The sequence below is a fragment of the Natator depressus genome, chromosome 22 (genome assembly GCF_965152275.1).
Source record: "Natator depressus isolate rNatDep1 chromosome 22, rNatDep2.hap1, whole genome shotgun sequence".
Classification (NCBI taxonomy): Eukaryota; Metazoa; Chordata; order Testudines; family Cheloniidae; genus Natator; species Natator depressus.
The window spans coordinates 7,191,568-7,212,384 of NC_134255.1; the positions used below are offsets into that span (position 1 = coordinate 7,191,568).

Genomic DNA, 20,817 nt, shown 5'->3' on the forward strand with positions numbered 1-20,817 from the left:
AAAACTAGAGACAGTGCCCTTTAGTATCAGAAGCATTTATTTACATTTTTGTAAACTCTTAAACAGTGGAATAAGCTGTTTACAGGTGAGCCCCCTCCTTTAAACAGTACACATTAAATGGCAAGCACATTAAAAGCCCAGGTATACAGGCACAGTGTAAAATCCATTCTCCTATTCTTTGTCTCTGCTCCCTGTGCTTCTGAACTCTCCCTCAGCTCTTGTGAAGGGCAAGGTGCGGTGTTGAACAGACAAAGTGAAATCTACTCCAAAGAATTTGAAGTAGTTCAAGGTTCCCTCCCTCTCTGCCTTTGAGCTCCCCTATCAATTTCTGGGCTTTCATAAAAGATCCCTTCCCAATCTTTTGCTTTGGTGGGGGTGGGCAAAAGGCCACAAGGAGCAGCAACTATGAAACTGATCATACAAAGTGGCGGTGTCACAGCCAAAGTAAAGCAGACGTGTTTTTAGCCCGATCGGTTACAGTTATAACAAGAGTTGATACAAAACTTTAAGTGATTATATTGATTAGCCCTGACAGTAATCATCTGAAAAAAAAAAAGGAGGACGTGTGGCACCTTAGAGACTAACCCATTTATTTGAGCATAAGCTTTCGTGAGTTACAGCTCACTTCATCGGATGCATCAGCTGCTACTCTGAAACCAGTAATCATCTACAGTCCTCTCCTGGAGCTAGTGGGGAAATGGCAGTGGTCTCAGAGACCAGGCACTTAGTAACCTCTTTAAAATAAGAAGCACACAGCTTGCTAGGACAGGTGCTAGCTAGGGCCAGTGAAGGCTGTGTTGTGGGGAGACTGGGGATGAATGTGGCCACCAGGGATCATTGCTGGAGCCAAGACTTATCTTTCTGTATAAGCCTGGAAGAATTTGAGCGGAGGAGAATGGAAGAGCCTTACTCTAGCTCCTGTGTGGGAGCAGAATGAGGTCCCTTCCTTGCTCTTGGGCAGGGTGGTGCCGGCCTGAGCCAGGAAAGGGGTGGGGGTATGGAGGTGGGCTAGACAGAAAATTGGGCTGTGCCCCTGGCTCTCTAGGGCCCCGCCCCATGTCCTCCTAAATTCTGGCCCCACCTCCTCCCAGGCCCTGCCCAGGCTGTAACTGCTCCTCAGCTCCCTGCTGCCCTTCAACTGCTTGTAGCCAGTAACAGCCACCAGGCAGGGGGACCTGGCTCTGGGGCCAAGAGCCCGGAGCAGCAACCACGGGGGGCAGGGCCCAGGAACGTGGGCCAGAACGGGCAGCCCCGGACCCTCCACCTGCCCTGGACAGTGTGCCCTGATGGGCGAGGACACAGGGACAGGAGCTGCTCTCTGGCCCCCCCGCCACTGCGGGTGGTGGCGCTGCCTTCAGAGCTGGGCGCCCAGCCACTGCTCTTTCCGCTCTGTCTTCAGCCCTGGGTGGCTGACTAGCAGCGGCTGCTGTGGGGGGGCTGATCACCCCTGCAAGCTCCCCCCATGCCCAATGCAGCCCCTGCTCCCAGGTGGTGCTTTATTAAAGAACGTTGGCATTAGCAGCAAGTCTATCTGTGGGGCCTGGAAAGATTTCAGTGCCTTTTTCTTGATTTCTTCCCAGCCTAGTGAGAAAGGAGTTAGTGCCATGAGAATTATACCCATGGGTTGCGGTGAAGGCTGAGACAAGGATTCCCAATTCAATTTCTGCAGCTGTCAGCTTGACGATGATCTTGGGGGCATAAAATCTGCAAACACACTTACGGCAGCACCAGCTGCAGAGGAAACTTACTGGCTACCAGCAGAGTAAGGAAGAGCGAGAACCCAAACAGAGCAGAATTCAAACACAAATTTTTGCAATTGTGGTTTCATCTCCCCAAGCCTCGGGGGGGGGGGGGGGGCAGCACCATGGCCTCAGCCTAAATTGTAGAAGGGAAACTGGGTTGGTTGTGCTGCTTTGATCAGCTCAGCTCTCTGGATCATAAAGAATATGGTCGCACCAATGCATGCCAACCCGACCACCACAGCGAGGATGTTGATGGTTCTTGCGGTGTCCGAGGCAGCCTTTGCTCCTGCGATATCTCTGCGTGCTAGACACTCCTCCACCTGGGGACAGAGGCATGGGCTAATTAGTGATGACATTTTGTAAACTGCTTTCAATCCCCAGTGTTTACAGGTCTTGTACCTAATGAACTGGCTTCCCCTACAACAGGTAAAATACGAGATCTGTTTGACAGGCAGGTAAAAGAGAAACCAGACCAGATTCTGCTCGGTTATAAATCTAAAGTCGCTCCACTGATTTCACTGGAGTTACTCTGGCTTTACACCAACAAAAATGAGAGCAGAATCTGGACCATCAAAGCTAAGGTCAGTTTTCAGGCACTCAACTTGTAACCCCCTTTGGCTTCAGAGGTGCTGAGTTCCTAGGAGAGCTGTTGGGTGCTCTCTGCACCCCTAAAACGAGTCTGTAGGTATCGCGCTGGGCAGACAATCCGTGGCTGTTCCTGAACATTTAGGCTTGACTGACTTGTCCAAGGCCATGCAGCAGTCTGCTGCACTCATGCCTGGAGACAGGGGTGCTTCATGGTTCGGTAGGTCAGCTTTCCCTCCTGGGGCAAGATGATCCAAGTATCAGAGTCGGGGGGGGGGGGGGGGAAGGAATTTAGATTAAATCTCTTCCCTTTAACTCATTTGTGTTGCAACTAGATTCTATCAGGGGATCAAAAGTCTCAGCTTCTCAAAGATACTGAGATCATCTAGCTTAGTGGTTCTCAACCAGGGTACGTGTAACCCTGGGGGGGTACGCTGAGGTCTTCCAGGGGTACAGCAACCCATCTAGATATTTGCCTAGTTTTACACTGACAATCGAAGTCAGTGCAAACTAAAATTTCATACAGACAATGACTTGTTTATACTGCACACAAATGTAAGTACAATATTTATATACACTGATTTATTTTATAATTATGTGGTAAAAATGAGAGGAAGCAATCTGTCAGTACCAGTGTGCGGGGACACTTTTGTATTCTGATGTCTGATTTTGTAAGCAAGTAGTTTAAGGGAGGTGAAACTTGGGGGTATGCAAGATAAATCAGACTCCTGAAAGGGGTACAGTAGTCTGGAAAGGGTGAGAGCCACTGCTCTAGCTCTTGGTGGTATGACCCACTCCCACAATGATGTGGGGAAGGGAAACTTGGTACTGTTCCTTACTTCTAACAGAGGAATAACATCCCCCCACTCTGTCTAGAAAGCTATTTGCAACAGAGTTTTGTTGAAATAAGCCAGCAGTGACCAGAGTCACCAGTACAGCCAGGTTGAGCAACAACCTTGATGAATGAACCATCTAACTGAAAGAAGTCTCTTATCTGGTCTACGTCATCCTCCTGTACATTGGTTACCTGACTGTTTCCCTGCATACATTTTAATATTTTTAGTGCTGGTGAGAAGGGTTTGCCGGCCCAGGAAGCAGCTGTGCAAGACTCCCCCAACTCTAGTCAGTCAACATGTTTCACCTTTGGAGTGACCCGCCCCCTCCTGGAGGTGAGTTGTTTTTCCTTCAAAGCATTCTAACACACAGTGGAACGAATGAAACTTGTTCAGACCTGCTGAAGTTTCCATGAAACTCTCCTTCAGCCAGTCACACCCCAATCCAGCAAAGCACAGGAGCGTCACTGAAGTCCCATGGGCTTCCACAAGGAGTATATACTCGTGTTTAAGTGCTCTTCTGGATTAGGGTCTTAGAACTTGTCTACATTCGTGTCGAAGCCACCAGGGCAACTAATGCAAACCCCTAGCATACACGTGCTGCACCAATGCAGTTCACTCTTGTTTCATACCACGCAGTGTGTTGACACTAGTTTACATTTGTACAGCTGAGACCTTCATAGACCTGGCCAAGGTCCGGAACATCACAAGCAGGGTAGTGAGCTATAGTGGCCAACAAATGAGAATTTTTTTAAAAATTAACCTTTTTTTAAAGGGTCTCCTTGCATTTAATACACAAACTAAAATGCCCCAGTGTCTATTTAGCGATTCTGTATTTTAAGCCCTGTTGCTTCCTGGTTTTGAAAGCTTTATGGGTTAGGCAGAAGCCACTGAACTCAGCGTGGGTTTAGAAAGTTTTTGCTGCTTACAGCAGAGCTGACATCCACTCTGAGCTGGGAGGAGAACAGGAAAAGCTGTTGAGAAAAACTGCCCAAAGCAGTGAATCCCAAGGAAGGGGCTGGCTGAGATGATGCTTTTAATCTGATTTTAAAATCAGTTTTCCTTCCTATTCCCCATTCCTCCATTCACAGGTCCCAGTTAGCCAGCTCCTGCCAGATTCCCCACCCCCAGCCACACAAGCTGCCTGCCCATAAGCGCATGGGGTCAGAAACAGCAACATCAAATCAGATTTTTTTCGGACTCAAGCATGTGGAGTGACTGGACTGTACAAGGCATCAGAATGGGATAAAGGCCTGGCCTTCCCCTCTAGGCCCTTGCTTCAAATCTAGTCTAGGTTAGGATCAACTACGTATGGTTACTTTGGCTGTGAACAGTCTGCGCTTGAAACCAGGAAGGTTTTGAAACAGAGGGACTATGAAGTTCAGCTCTGGATCTGAACATCCCCAGGGTTTGGATTGATCTAGCTTTCCTTTTGTCGTCCAGCTGCCCCTTTTAAATGGCCACTGCCTTAAAATCTAACATCAGAGACTCCTGGGTGGGAGCCAGAGCAGAGTGTAACTACTAATGCATCCCATCAGCAGCTATCTGAGTATCACAATATTACTGCAACAGGATTCCCACCATGAAGCCCTGGGTAATAACCTGGCAGCTGCCGGGCTGACTTTGCCTTACATGAGTGGCGCTACTCCAAGGAGGTGCAGACCATGGAAACGACACCTCCCCATAGGCACTAGGGAACGTCCCCAACGGCATGAGCAGGCTTTCCCCAGCATCATCACCATGTAGCCCTCTGATGGGCACCTCTTTATTTAAGGGGTCAGCAGAGGGCAAGGGGCTCTCCTGCCATGCATGGGAGTGCTGTTCATGCTGGCATATCGAATGTAAAATAGTAAATTAGGGTGGATCCCCAGTCATCTTTATTTTAGAGGGGACGCATTGGGTCCAGCATCCTACTAAAATGATAGGAAGATACAAGAGTTGAATTCAACTGCTGTATGAGAGAGGGGTTATTTTGACATTGCTTTGCTTTTACAACTTTCTCCCCTGATTGTGGGTCATACATGGCAATGGGGGGGGGGGAGGGGAGGAGGAGTGTTGAGTTGTCTCTTGTCTAAATTAGACTTGTAAATGTTTCTTATTCTGGACACTAGGGCTCCAGGAATGCACCAAGAAAAGTCACATGCATCAGTGGGCGTACTTGGAGCCTGTCTGAAACAAGGCTATACCTAGACTTCGCCACTACTCTGGGTAAGGAAATACAGGGCACGATATTCAAGGCTGTATGGCAACCTGCTCATGCCCAAGGAGAAGCTTAAGAGATTTCTCACAGCCACATCCCTTACGAAGAGAACAGATTGAAGCATCATCATCTTTGGTGCCCCTATACTAACTACAGGGTGGAATAGGAGCATCTAACACCTTGACTCCTTCATTGGGGCTGAGCAAGTTCCTGACAGCCACCCAACCCACTTCCACATGAACATGACCATCTTGAGCTAAGTGAGGAGTTGAACATGAGTTCAAGACGGGGGGTATTACTTGCACTGAGGTGATAGTAATGATTTAAGAATCCTATTAGTCGCTGCTGCCATTGTCTTGATTCTTAATGTTACCCTCTCACTGTACAGTTAAATCAGAGTTGAAAACCAGGGGCTGTGTGAAAGTATGGCTCTAAAGGGTTTCATATTGCTTAGTTCAGGGCAAGATGACTATACCTGTAAAACAAGGTTTTAAAGTCTATTTACTTTGCAGCCCTGCTGTAGGAAGTCTTCACTCTTAGTAATCTGTGTGTGTGGTGTTGATGGGAGACTTACTGTCTTCACGTAATCCCTAAGCAAATGAAGTACATAGGTCATGAGCTGAGCGACTAACTTAACCAGCTGCGACTGTCAGTGTGCTGCACTCCTTGCTGTTCTGCTCATGTCAGCGTAGGTGCCTCAGGGTTTCAAGTGTAGACAGGGCTGCGCAGCCCGTCAGTGGGACAAGAAGCCAGAGGGGCTAAGTTCTGAGTCTCACTCCCCAAATTAGCCACCTCCACCACAAGACTAGTTAATGGGGGGGGGGGGGGGGGAGGTTTCAGATCAGGCAGATTGGAAAATTCACACAAGTACACCTTAAATTTGAGAAAATTTTTTTTTTTTTTGTTGCTATGGGAGCTGAAAGCCTAATAAAGCTTTGTCTAGAGGCACCATTGTGTCAGTCAGATGAAATACAAAAAATGTATCCATCTGCTTTTTAAAAGGGCACTGTTAAAGATCAGTGTGCCCAGGAGAGATTTCAGCCTTTATGTTGTCCTGGTAAAGTGGTGTGAACAGTCAGTCATCTATGTAGCTACTCCAATATGAGAGAGAGAAAAGACAGGCCACTTAAAGTTTTACTAGGCCCAGCTTGGCTCTTTGTTAGGAGGAACTGTACCTTCATTATTACTTGAATCCTTCCTCCTTTTGTGAATGTGTAGCTAGTTACTTGAATGAATTAAGCTGGCACAATTGCTTTGTTGTTAAACCTAGAATAAATGCCCTTTCAGTATCCAGTCATGGTTGTGTTACACTTCTGCAAAGGGATTGAGTGATGTGCTAAACCCAGAACTAAAACTTCCCCAAATCCTGGGATAGGTTAGATCTGAACTTTCCAGCTTCTGCCTCTCTAGAAACCCCCTAAGATGACTGACTCACCTGTTGCTTGTGCAATGGTTAAAAATGTAGAGGGGGTAGACTTTGTCCAAAGATCTTTCAGAGTAGATAGAGCAATGGTCCAGTTGAGGAAACCCTACCTCTAGAGTAGCCAACTCAGCCGTATTAAACAGGTGGGAGAATTGCCTGCCTTGCTCCCCAACAGACTGTGCACAGCCTTGCATGTTCAAATCCCAGCAGATAAAGGGGTAGGGGGGAGACTTCTCTCCCGCTCCCTTGGGTGATCCACCTCAAAGCATGAGATCTGAATGTTTGTGTCAAAGTCATCACTCAGCCCTTGAAAATGTCCAGCCACAGAACTAAGCTGAATCAGTGAAAATGGTGTGCCCACTTTTGTGTTACAGTGAGTTAAACTTGGAAGGAGGATTAGATTTGTAACCAGTAAAAGGTGATTTCTCTGTTCAAACACAGGGGGGAAACAAATTTCCATTGATAATTGGAATTTACAGCTAGTCTAAGTGAGAAATGCTGCTTGAGAACTTGCGTTTGTATATTTGGACATGTGATGTTCAGTTTGTGTTTCTGAATCAACACCTACTGTCATCTGCCTCCATCCTCAAATGCCTGCACTTGTGAAAATTTAAACATCAGGGGAGGGGTGGAAATCCTTAATCCATAATTTTGGGCAACAGCGACCAACAAACTGGTATATGTCAAAATTATTTTTTTTAAAAGTAGTATCAAGTTCAGCCAAGTCTGTAGATCAGAGGTGGGCCACCTCCAGCCCGCAGGACCATCCTGCCCAGCTCAGGAGCTCCTGGCCAGGGAGGCTTCCCCCCCAGCCCCTTCCCTGCTGTCTCCCCGCCAGCGCTCTGGCCTGCTGCTCTGAGCAGCATGATAAGGGGTCAGGGGACAAGGAGCAGGGGGGGTTGAATGGGTCAGGGGTTCTGAGGGGGGCAGGGTCCAGGCTGTTTGGGGAGGCACAGCCTTCCCTACCCGGTCCTCCATAAAGTTTTGCAACCCTGATGTGGCCCTCAGGCCAAAAAGTTTGCCCACCCCTGCTGTAGACAGAACATAAGTTGATACCACGCCATGCCCTCGAACTGGTTTTTTAAGGACATTAAAGGCTGTCTGCCTTTTATACTCCCTGGGGCTGTGAGAACTTAGCCATTCAGTTTCTCCTTCAAGATAAAGGTTTAGATGAGGTCTGAGAAGCAAGGATAAACCAAGTGCTAAGATATACTACTTGGTATGCTAAAGCAGACCTTGGTGCAATATGCTGCATAAATGTAATGGGCCATCAGATTGAGTAGATTAGAAGAAAGCCACCCATAAATTGTAGAGCACCAGGTTAATTATGATTGCTGCTGTGTTCCATCTAACAGCTCTAGCATGTGCCACAAGTACTCCTTTTCCTTCAGAGAGAATTTCATTTCAGCAGCCTGGAATTTCCAGACCCTAGTAGCTGGGGAACTAAGCCTGTCACCAGCAGTTTTGGGGGGAGGGGTGGTCCATGTCAATTCTCAGGTGAGAAGCCCCTGACAAGTCACTGCTGGGAGAGCGGATGGAGCTGGGATTTCTCCAAGGCTGCTCTTCCAGGACCTTTGTTCGGGGGTTCCCTTGTTTCATATAATTCTCCACCTAGTAGGGCGCTTCAGATTTCAAACCCCCTAAGCGGCTCTGGCAGCTAGAAGGGAAGGGGAGCAATCTCTTCCTCCTCCACTCCCACAGCAGGGTGTCTTGGGTGGCTGAGGAAGGAAGGGGTGCTATTCTACCTTTTCTCCAGCCTCCTGGCTGCTGCACTGGGTGCGCTTGCATAGCTCCACCCCTCCCTCAGCTTTCTAGCTCTTGAGCAGGGTGTGTCTGCTATTCTATCCCTCCTGCAGTCTCCCCTTTTGGGCCCTCCTGCCTAAATTGATGCTTGTCACTTTCACCCTGACCACAGGCTTCTAAACAGCAGAGGTGAAAACTGACAAGAAGTGGGTTAGTTTTCACTATGGGCAGCTTGAGAGAACTCTGAGCTGCAGACTCAGGATGACAATACTGCATTGGTTCACACACACCATTACCAATCAGAAAGCTTCCTGAACAGCAAGAAGGGACAGATTTTCTGGGTTTTTTTTAAAGCTTAGATTCTGCAGAAACTGATAGCCCTTGCCCTCTGATTTTTCAAACCCAGCTAAACAGGTAAAAAGAACCCGCCTAATGCAAGTGTTGATGGAGAGGTAAGTGGTGGATTAACAGAACAAGCACTACACCAAGAGCAAGACTAAAATGTGTTGCATTCAAAAATCAGCAGCAAAAGTTGAACTCACTGGGCCAAATTATGCCTGGGTGAATTTGGCCCATTTGTTCCAGTAAGTGAGAAATCTGACTGATTGCACAAATGCATTCTGGGTGTGTTGTGGAGTTGCTCTATCATTCAGAGACAGATCTTTAAAACTAGTGGATTACAGGCTTTTCCAGTAAAACATCCCCTATTCTAAAGCTTTGCACTTTTCATGCTTCCATCTCCAAGTGTGGTACTCCGGCAGGTAAAGCAGCGTTGTCCCCACTTTACAGATGACAAAACCAAGGCCAAACACAAACTGAGGTACTGCTGCTGATTCTGCCACTAGGTGTCCTGATTCTCAGCCCAATACCTTCTCTGGTGCACCATGTGCCTAGTCATGCAAGGAAATGCTACAGCACAATCATTATTGAAAACTAAACTAGCATTGATTTATGTCCATGAAAATCAAGTCACACAAGGCTTCCAATCTCTCTGCTTGTTCCCAACAGGGCTGACCACCTGTAACTCCTACTGAAGTCAGGGGGAGATGTTGGTATTCAGCACTGCTCTAGATCAACCCCAGAAACATCACTGCAGAAGATAATAGTAGATGTAATAAACACAGGGAAGTAATTCATTGCCATTAAGATAAATCCAAGATACAGGTAATCAAACAGATGGGGAAAAGCAATTGAGCAGATGGCTTAAATACAGAGCAGAATAGGGAAAGATGTAAGCAGCAGCTTTGTGTGGTTTCCTTAAGCACAGAATCAGAGCAAGATGCATGAAAAGGGAAAACTAAGGTAAATAAGGAGTCTATAATTAAGTGTCCGTACAACAGTGCTAGCAAGTTCTCAAGCTCAGTGACTGTCACGGATTATTAGTTTCACAGTAATAAACTGGGCTGAGACATGAAATTGCTGCCTGTTGCCAGGGTCTCAAAGTGCTCAAGTCAAAGTCACTGCGACTTGGAGGTGCTCAGCAGGATCAGAGCCTAGATATGAAACCCAGGATGGACAGAGGAGAGGTCTGTAATGAAGGGGTCATCCTCAATTGAAACTGATCTTTGTTTTGTGCACCACGCCCACGAGGTTCTTCACTATTGTAAAAAGATGCCCTGCAGCTGCATGTTTGGTGTACGCAATAGGGATACAACTATATGTCCTTTAAAGAGCTCCCATTAACCTTATGGTCAATGACATTGAACAAGCTGCATTAGGGTGAAGATTTTCCAGTGCCTTAGGGCACTGCTCAAACACCAAACCCCACAGGAGTTGGCTGAAATGGATACCATTACTCAGTGCAGATTTGCTCTTTGGGGTGAGGAGCTTACTGATTGTTTCCTGTCCCATTAGGGGGTCTCTGTGAGGGCCAGCCATTCAGGGGCATATGAAGGGATATTCAAGCCCTTACCTTCCTCTGAGGCCAAATCTACTGTCTTTGCTCATCTAAGGACTTGTGTAGCGCACCCCAGTATCTGACAGGAGGTAGGGAAGTATTTGCAGTTTACAGGTGGGGAAGTGAAGGACAGATCTGTTAAGTGCTAGATTCACAAAGGGACTTAAAACCCAACATTTAGGCCCCTCTGACACACACAAAATCTCTGCTCAGCTGCTGCTTACTCCTCTAGGAGCCTAGCGTCCCCTGTGTTTCCACTGGTAGGCATGAGGACGCTCAGGAGCTGCTTCGAGCCCTTGCTCATGCCTAAGCCCTGAAGGGATTCTCAAGCAAAGCATTCCCCTAGCGATCTCACCTGGGTGGGTGAGCTGAGCATACCCACACAAAAAGACAGCCGGGGCAAGCAGGGTAGGAATTTTGGAGGCAGATGTGCATCCCTGTAATACCCAAGTGCCCCAATCACCAAGCTACTGTCTCGCTCACTGAATACAAAGTGAAACAGTGTCAACCACAGAGATTGAGACACCCACCCCCACAATACCCAACAGCTGGGTGGGATGGGTATTTTCCTGGGAGGTGTGAGACCTAGGTTCAAGTTTCTGCTCCAGATAAGGTAGATCTCGGATTTGAAAACAGGACTCCCACATCCCAGGGGAGTGCTCTGCCCCGGGCTATTGGCTGTATTGGGGTCCTCCCCCCATCCCCTGGAAAAATGGATGACCTGGTTGAGAAAGCTAATTCCAGGAGAGAGTTCATGGCTGAGAATCCCCATGGAGGTTAGACACCTCCCTCTAGCCTGTTGTCAGGTACCTAGAGGCCCAGATCCATGGGAGTTAGGCACCTAAGACCCTCTGTGGATTGGACCCTAAGCCCCACTCCTTTCCTCTGCATTTCACTCCTGGCTGGCTTAGGCAGCTCCCTGTTCAGAGTGCTGGCTTTTGAGAATCCCTCTCTTAGGGGCCTAACTCTCCCCTACAATGCATGTGAAGCCTGGGCGCCTAATTGGGGGCTCTGAATTCCACTGGGTGGCAGGATACCTTTTTTAATCTAGTCCCTAGCGACTTGCCTGAGGTGACCCAGGGAGTCTGTGGCAGAACCAGAACTGAACCCAGATCTCCTGAGTCCCAGCCCAGTGCCTTAACAAAGCCATGCTTCCTCATCTGAAGCCCTTGGGGGTTACATTTGTAAGACGCTGTGTAAAACTGATCACTGTGCTGCTTGGCAACAGTTTTATATTTTGTTCGGATCAGTCCACATTTGCCCATTTCATCCCTGACCACTTCCAGACAGTCTAGATCACGAGTCAGACAGGAGACCAACAGCAGATTCCACCAGGTACGTGGTGGAAGAGGAGGAGAGGGCGCTGGGTCTGTGTTTGGCGAGATGAGATCCTCAATTCAGCCAGTTGCTCAAGGGATTGATTGTCTAGGCAAATCTCTCACTAAGTCATTACAGAGCCTCCACCTCTGAGAACATCACTGATAACAATCTTTGCCATTCTCTAGCACCTTCCTTCCAAGCTTCTCTGAGCGCTGTACCCTCAACAGTGACTTTAACCCCTACGGAATGTCACGAGGTTAGGAAGGGAGCAATGCTTTACACAGTGGCAAGTTATAGCCCAGAGTGGTGAAATAACTGGCCTGAAATCTTCCCTCTCCCACCAACAGAAGTTGGTCCAATAAATGATATTACGTCACCTGCGGTCTCTAATTTGCGCAAGATTATATTGTCTGAACATCATCCTGGAGGGAGTCCAGTCTTAGCTCTGAAAACTAGGGCCTCTCTGGCATAAGCGTTATGACTTGACTTAAGACCATGAGCTGTGTGGAAATGGGAGTTTCTCCTCTCCCCCCTCCCCCCGAAAATAAAACCATAGCAATGAGTTATACAGATTCCTTCCTGCTACCCTGCCCTGTTTCCTGTGTAGAAATCACAGAATTACCGGCACGGGTGGGCAAGGTCTCCGCTCCATGACTTGGAGCCTTTCATTAACTTGTTTGTACATTGTGAGAAAAGAGGTCTGGCTGAGTGCTCGGCTGCTGCTGGCATTTGCTATTGTGACACTGGGGAGAGTTTGATTTGGCAGAGGAGTCCTGATTTTGGGGCCAAAGGCACGTCTTTAACGGTTTACGGCGCCTGGAAATAAACAGGGCCTGGGCAATACTCGCTCAGTTTAAAACCAAACTGCTGCAGGAAGTTTATGCAGAGGTCTTGCCTCCCCACCCCCATTCCTAGCACACATTCAGCTTATCACAGGTGCCAGCCCACCGAGGTAGGCAGGCTGCCATTTTACACACTGCTTCACCTAGCTCAGTGGTGCTCAACCAGGGGTATGCAGGGGTCTTCCAGGGAGCACATCCACTCAGCTCAAGATCTGCCTTGTTTTACAACGAGCTACATAAAAACCACTAGCGAAGTCAGTACAAACTAACATTTCCTACAGACAATGACTTGTTTATACTGCTCTAGGTATGGAGTGCTGACCTGTGAGTACAATATTTACATTCCAATTGATTTGATAAATGATTAAAATGAGAGAGTCAATGGTTCAGTGACAGTGGGCTGGGATGGTTTTGTATTCTGTAGGTCCGATTTTGTAAGCAAGTAGTTTAAGTGAGGTGAAACATGGGGTATGCAAATGTGACGTGGCCAGAATGCATTAAGCACCCTGCAGGATAAATAACCCAAACTCAACCTCTAGGGACATGTTATTAGATGCTTGTGTTTTTGTGTGGTTATATTTATATATATTTATATTTATTTATATTGTTTGAGGTTGACAGTGTAACCAAACGGTTACTGTCTATGCTGAATTCTGTTAATCCAGAGATCAAAAGGAGATCTTAACATTTAAATGAACTGTAAATATAGTGATATCACTGTATTGATCTCTCTTTGAAATGTAAAGCAATCACCTGTGAATGGTGGAAAACAGGCAAATGCCTTGTTAGTTAATTACCAGTGATGCTTAGGAAATAAGTCCACTTCAAAGTCTTGATGATTGCCTATTGTTGGTCTAAGAACTCTGTGCTGTCAAGGGAAGGCCTGAACTGTATTAAGGTGTCTTGGGTCCCGATCCTTTTTATCTCAGATCTGCTTGATGCTTTATGCAGGGGAAGCTTGAGTCCTAAGACTGAGATCTCTGGTCCCACCTGGATCAGCGCAAATATGAACATTGGACTATAACCTCTGGACCAACTCTGAAAGGACTTTTTGAAACTACAAAGCTCACCATCTCTACTATAAAACTGATCTCAGAATGGTGCTCATGTCTGTATGTATACTGATCTTTTAACCAATACTCACTTTTTAAAAAAATAAATAAATTCTAGTTTAATTACTAAGAATTGGCGGTAAGCGTGACTCGGGTAAAATCTGGAATATTCATTAACCTGGGAGGTAATGTGTCCGATCCTTTGGGATTGGTAGAACTTTTTTATATGATGAATAAGATTTTCAGTAATCCTCATCATATTTGACTTGGGTGTTGGCCTGAGGCTGGGTTGCTTTAAGGGAACTGTGTTTTGGCTTCTGGGTAACCAGAAGCTGTTTTGAGGCTAGTTTAGTGGATTTAAGTACAGGAATGACCACCAGCTTTGGGGATTGTCTGCCCCATTCTTTGCAGTTCACCCTAGTTAAGGAACTTCAGTGTGGCTCCCTGGGACCCCAGTCACAGCAAGACAAAATTCCGACTCCTGAAAGGGGTACAGTAGACCGGAAAGGTTGAAAGCCACTGACCTAAATTATAAGCTTTTGGGGCCTGGGACTCCCCCCCGGGTCTGTCCAGCGCCAAGCACAATGGGGCCCTGGTTCATGACTAGGTCTGTTAGGCACTACCCTAATACAAACAATTATTAATAATTAGACTCGAGCCAGCTCAGTTGACACAGTGCTTAAAACAGCAGCAACCCTTCTATACTAGGGTTCCCTGAGTCAATAACAATGGTGCAGATTCTTCAGTGTTATTAATGTCAGGTAATTTTGGCCAGATTTTCTGAGAGAGAAAGAAGCTAGAACAGTGACTGAGCCCATCCGGGTTGCATGATTCAGTAGGTCCTGGAGTGATAGAAACTGCAGCTGGAGGAGAGAGAACTTCTCCTGCAGGGGGTGGAAGTGGAGCCCCAAAGGGCTTGTTGACCAGGAGCTGCAGCGCCAGCATAGGGAGAAAAAAAACAATGAATGGGGAGCATCGGGGCCCGCACCATGGAAGCACAGTGCCAACACAACAGCAGTGCCAGTGCGAATGGGACCTTATTGCAACAGAGGAGCCAGAGACCTAGTGAACATAATGGCCAGACTGGGTCAGACCAAAGGTCCATCCAACCCAGTGGCCAATGCCAGGTGCCCCAGAGGGAATGAACAGACCAGGTCATCATCAAGTGATCCATCCCCTGTCACCCACTCCCAGCTTCTGGCAAACAGAGACTAGGGACACCATCCCTGCCCATCCTGGCTAGCCATTGATGGATGTATCCTCCATGAACTTATCTAGTTCTTTTTTAAACCCCGTGAAGGCCAAAACTATAACAACATCCTCTGGCAAGGAGTTCCACAAATTGTGCGTTGTGTGGAAAAAACACTTCCTTTTGTTTGTTTTAAACCTGCTGCCTATTCATTTCATTTGGTGACCCCTAGTTCTTGTGTCATGAGACGGAGTAAACACCACATTTACTTTCTCCACACCATCTTGATTTTATAGACCTCTATCATATCCCCTCCTCAGTCATCTCTATTCCAAGTTGAAAAGTCCCAGTCTTATTAATCTCTCCTCATATGAAAGCTGTCCACACCCCTAATCACTTTTGTTGCCTTTTTCTGTACCTTTTCCCACATATCTTTTTTGAGATGGGGTGACCCCATCAGCATGCAGTATTCAAGATGTGGGCATACCATGGATTTATATAGAGGCAATATGATATTTTCTATCTTATCTATCCCTTTCTTAATGATTCCCAACATTGTTTGCTTTTTTGTCTGGCACTGCACATTGAATGGATGTTTTCAGAGAACTCTCCACAATGACTCCAAGATCTCTTTCTTGAGTGGTAACAGCTAATTTAGATCCCATCATTTTATATGTAGAGTTGGGATTATGTTTTCCAATGTGCATTACTTCGCATTTATCAACATTGAATTTCATCTGCCATTTTGTTGCCCAGTCACCCAGTTTTGTGAGATCCCTTTGTAACTCTTCACAGTCTGCTTTGCACTTAACTATCTTGAGTAGTTTTGTATCATCTGCAAATTTTACCACCTCACTGTTTACCCCTTTTCCCAAATCATTTATGACTATGTTGAATAGGACTGGGCCCAGTACAGACCCCTGGGGGACACCACTATTTTTCTCTCTGCAATCTAAAAACTGACTATTTATTCCTACTCTTTGTTTCCTATCTTTTAGCCAGTTACCGATCCATGAGAGGACCTTCCCTTTTATCCCATGACAGCTTACTTTGCTTAAGAGCCTTTGGTGAGGGACCTCGTCAAAGGCTTTCTGAAAAATCTAAATACACTATATCACCCTTGTCTACGTGCTTGTTGACCCCCTCAAAGAATTCTAGTAGATTGGTAAGGCATGATTTCCCTTTACAAAAACCGTGCTGACTCTTCCACAACACATTGTGTTCATCTATGTACCTGACAATTCTTTACTATAATTTCAACCAGTTTGCTGGTACTGATGTTAGGCTTACTAGCCTGTAATTGCCAGGATCACCTCTAGAGCCCTTTTTAAAAATTGGCGATCCGGTAAGTGGAGATAGAAAACAGCATGCTGACTCCACATGGAGAACAGATGCTGACTTGTTGCCCCAGTTTAAGAATGGGAATACTGATGGCTCTCACCCCCTTCGATGCCGTGAAAGCAGCTCCCTCTGTGGACAATCTGCCCTGAGCACAGAATAGCTGCTGCTCTCTGCACGCAGAAAATGAACACAGGCGTTTAAAAGGGCTACACAGAGAAAACAAAAAGCATCACAGGTTCACATCTACCCACACCACAGAGGAAAGGGGATACAAAGTGAAGTCCCATGACTATGCTCTATGTTCTCCTACACTAAAGTGGGATCCTAAAGCGGCTCATATGTTCTGATAGCATCTTCCAGGATTCAAAGGGGTTTCTTCGGAAATTGTTAATGATATACATTATTCCATTTACATGTAAAAGACAGGGAAAAGGCCTTCTCATCATGGGATGTATCAGAGCACTGTGCTGAGCGCCAGGCTGTCGGGTTTCCCCCTGCGGATCGGCTTTGTCACTCCCTTATTGGAGGTAAAAAGCCATAGCAGCCTACAGCCAAATGGCCAGGCCAGTCTCGGAGGATTATGATCAATTTAAAGTGGCCTTGATCCTTAAATTTGAACTGACTCCCCAAGTTGATCAGAAAAGATCTTGGGGGGGTGGACTAGAAGGTGGTAGCGACTCAGCTGCGACATTACCTCTGCAAATGGGGCAAAGGCAGGGGGAGGCTCTCCCTGAGGGGAGCAGTATGAAATGGTCAGGTTGGAACAGGTTTAGGATCTGTCCCCCCCACAATCTTACAAGGTGGGTAGGGCGAGGAAGCCAAAAGACCTCTGTGCCACAGGCTGACGAGTATGTGGATACCAGGCCTGGTCCTTAAAGGAAGCCCAAAGGGGGACTGGTCCAAGCATGGGACCTAGGAGGGGGGAAATAGGCAGGTGCAGCTCAGCGAGGAGAAATGGATAATCCTAAAAAGGGCAAAGGGAGCAGCCCCAAGATGACTCACAAAGAGTTAAAAGCCCTCCAGTCTCTGGGAACAGGCCACAAGTGAGCAAGCTGCCCAGGTTTCAGGTGCCAGGGGACTGGCCGTGCTGCACGGCTGGTTAACATACGGCCCGTCCAGCTGGAGAGCCAGCCTGAGTGGCAAAGATCTGGCATTAACTAGGGTATTTAGCCTTGAGAGGGAAGGGAGTTCCACATCCTGTACTTCGGGCATATGGCTGAATTTACTCGGCTATCTGTACACAAGTTCTCTTCCTCACGGGAACAGAAAAACCCGATCCCCAATGCAAGTTAAGGGGCAGACATTTTAGGGGTGGGAGGACACTGGCCTAGCCCATACCCTAGTAAGGCCCCAGGGGGTGAAATCACATCAAGTGCTGGAAGGGAGATGGACGTGGGTGAAAGCTCCCAAAGGTAGAACCATTTGCAGAGCCCTTAGCCCAGACCCCAGTAAAGATTGCTCAGGACTATCTGGGGCCATTGCAATTGAGATTTCATAAAGAAGTGATGTGGCAAGCTTGGGGCAGAGCCCAGCCCTGCTGGCTGCTGCCTGGGCAAACAGAAGGCTTTGTTAGCCCACAGGAGCTGGGAGGAAGGTGGGAGCATCTCCTCCTCATTGTAAAGAGCAGGTCAGCTCAGAACACTTGCACAATGCTAGGAAATGGGAGAAACGTGTCAGAGCGGGAAAGGGGAAAGACTTCTGCACAGGGCTCCACAATCTGCATCAGCCAAATTGGCTCTGATGCACAAGGTCAGAGACAGTGGCCCAGGGCCAAGGGATTACGCAACCAGGGATTGCACCAGAGGACACAGAGTCCTGCCCCATAAGGGGATGGGCACAGAGAGGACTCTGGCTCTGGAGTACTGAATCATAGGATTGCTACCCAGGAAGGAAAAGGTTTTCTCATATGAAAAACACAACCCAGGGGTGAGGACGGATATCCTGAGAAGGCATACTAAGAATTGGAGGGGGGGATATGGCTCGTTCCCATCCCTGATTTTGGGTAACCAGAGCCCAGATGGCAGAGTCAGGAATGAGGGATCTCATTCACAAAGAATACAAAATTTGCTCACACACAGAAGTTACTCATAAAATGTCTCTGTCAAGACATGCTCCAGCTGGTCTCTACGCAGCACAGTCTCAATGGAGGGGGAGCTGCCGTAGAGAGATCTGCACAGAGCAACTCACATGTTCTATAACGGTAACGTCCTGCAGCCTTTTCCAATGTGCACCTGCGAGGCCACCTTACATACCCTGGGACTGCTCATCTAAGAAAGCCTGAGGCATTTCAGCATCAGATTTCCCACCCCTCCTCCACGTCTCCGCTCAAGGTGCAATATTTGAACCTTCCCTCAGTTTTTTGGCACTCGGGGGGTTATAAAACCATCCATCTGTCAGAATACGCAATTATTTCACCACACTCGGTTTCACCAAAACGAACAGCCTCGTTCAGAGATTCCCAGACGAGGCCCAAAAAGAAAACATGCAGAAGAGTCGCAACAAGAGAGAAATTTCAGAGACCGTAAAAAATACAAAGTGAGTCACTGAGACCGAGGCCACATTCACACTACAAACTTTCGTTGAGGCAAGTTACATGGGTATCAAGGCCAGGCAGTCAGTGGGGCGTGTGCATAGTCAACTCCTTGCACTCTGCAGGAGGGCCTGTGTTGATGTACAGGGCTTAAAGGGTTTCAGGCAGCTTGGTGCCCCCCAGCCATGGAGTTTTGGCGGGGGACTGCATCCCCCAACTCCCCTTGGCCCTCCAGCCGCAAGAGTATTATAAATACACAGTTTCCCCCTCACTCCCAGTTCTGAGGAAGAATTCACAAACTCAGAGCCCTCTCCCCCACCCACTGAAGATGCAGGCCAGCTGTGGGGCATGGAAGGGTAATTATTACAGTCTGCGCACCGTGGTGGGAGGCGGCAAAGTTTGCTTGGAAGAAAACACCAATTTAAAAAAAAACAAAAACAAAAACCAAAACCCCATGCACTGAACTACAACGTCCCCTGGGCCTTTAGAAAGGCGCACGCTGCCTTTGCACACACAGACACACGAGTCAAGGGAGACGAAAACAAAGGGGAGGCCTTGCCCCGAGAGCCCAAAGGCAGCGAGGGACGCTGCAGTGTCTGCAGCGCCAGCAGGCAGAAAGGGAACCGGTGGAGGGGAAGGGAGGGCTCCAAGCCCAGGGCTGCTTGCTCCGGTCCCTGTCTGACCCCCCCCCCCCAGCCTTTGGGCGCTCCCCAGAGCGGAGCCCGCGGCAAGTGTCCCTGGGGAGCGGGGCTGACCCCCCGGAGGAGGGGGGCTTACCTGTCCCGAGTAGTAGACCGCCACCAGCCCCAGGGGCAGGCAGCAGCACAGGATGTTGCAGATGGCCCAGTACTTGTAGGAGGGCACGGAGTCGAGGTCGGGGAGCTGCAGGCGGGCGTAGGGCGCCGTGCTGGCGGGGGGGTCCATGGCTGGCTCGGCGGAGAGGAGGCGCGGAGCAGCCGGCGCAGGGGAGGCGGGGAAGGTGCCCGGCGGAGGGAAGCAGCCCAGGCACCTCGACCCCGGCCCGCCCCGGGGTTTTCCCACGAGGCGGGCCTGGGCCGGCAGCCCGGCTCGCTGCCCCGCAAACCCGCGCGCGGGGGCTGGGCGCTGCCTCGCCGGAGCCTCCCGCGGCGCCCCGCCTGCTTCCAGCCAGCGCAGCACCCCCCACCCCCGGCAGGCAAGCAAAAAATCCGGGCTGAAGCGGGCAAGGCGTGGGAGGGAGCGGTAGGGGCCGGGAGCTCGGGGCTGCGCTGGAAAGCCTTGGGGCCGGCTCGCTCATCCGGCACAGCCGCAAGAAGCGGCTCCTTACGGGAAGGACCGAGGGGAAAAACCCTTAAAGGGCAAGGCTGCCCCACAGACGGAACTGTCCTGAAGCGCCTGGCCGTGCAGCCGCTGCGGGGCTTAGCCGGCTTGTGCAGGCCCGCACCCCGCTCGCTTGCACCGAGTGCACGGCCAGCGGGCGCCTTGCGAGATGAGCGGCAGCGCCGGTCGATGTCAGCCATGCGGGGTCTACACGGCCACTGCCTCGCCCTAACTACACCGCCCGGGGCAGGCTCAGGTGCCTGACCTGTTTCTTGTGAGAGGGTTGGATCCTTGGCTCATGCCCCACAGAGGAGACTGGGGAGAGACAAGGGCCTCCTTGCGTAACCTTGAGCCTTGTGGTTAGGGCCTCACCTGTGATGCCGGGGACCGTGTATCAATTTCAACTTGGAAAAGCAAAGACTCAGGGGGGGATGTGATGGAGTGGAGCAAGTGAATAAGGACGTGTTATTTACCCCTTCACCTAACCCAAGACTCCGGGGTGACCCGATGAAATTAACAGGCAGCTGCTTTCAAAGCACTACTTCACACACAGCACGCTGTCTCCGTGTAGGACTTGTTGCCCGTTGACGTTGTGAAGGCCAACGCTATACGTGGGTTCAAAAAAGCATTAGCAAGGTTGTGGAGGCTGGGTCCATCAATGGCTATTAGCCAAGGTGGGCAGCGATGCAGCCCCATGACCTGGGAGACCCAAACCCTCTGACTGCCAGATGCTGGGCGTGGACAACAGAGGACGGATCCCTTGATATTTGCCTCCTTCTGTTCACTGCCTTTGAAATGTCTGGCATTGGCCACTGTCGGAA

General features: G+C 48.7%; 1 protein-coding gene across 1 annotated transcript; it reads right to left on the reverse strand.

Moving 5' to 3' along the window:
• Positions 1-512: 512 nt before the first annotated feature.
• LOC141975860 (uncharacterized) lies at positions 513-20,196 on the reverse strand. Its single transcript, XM_074936525.1, has 3 exons — positions 20,054-20,196; positions 19,475-19,889; positions 513-2,062 (listed from the first exon to the last, which is right to left on the reverse strand). Exons 1-3 carry the CDS (start codon positions 20,194-20,196, stop codon positions 1,871-1,873), a joined length of 750 nt encoding a protein of 249 aa, XP_074792626.1. The 3' UTR covers positions 513-1,870.
• Positions 20,197-20,817: the final 621 nt, after the last annotated feature.

Excerpts from the sequence above, each read along its gene's own strand:
- LOC141975860 (XM_074936525.1), bottom strand. The coding sequence starts at position 20,196 with ATGGCTGACATCGACCGGCGCTGCCGCTCATCTCGCAAGGCGCCCGCT. Across the intron at positions 19,890-20,053 it reads AGGCGCTTCAGGACAGTTCC|CCCGGATTTTTTGCTTGCCT; the intron begins GTCTGTGGGGCA and ends TGCCCGCTTCAG. Across the intron at positions 2,063-19,474 it reads CGGTCTACTACTCGGGACAG|GTGGAGGAGTGTCTAGCACG; the intron begins GTAAGCCCCCCT and ends CTCTGTCCCCAG.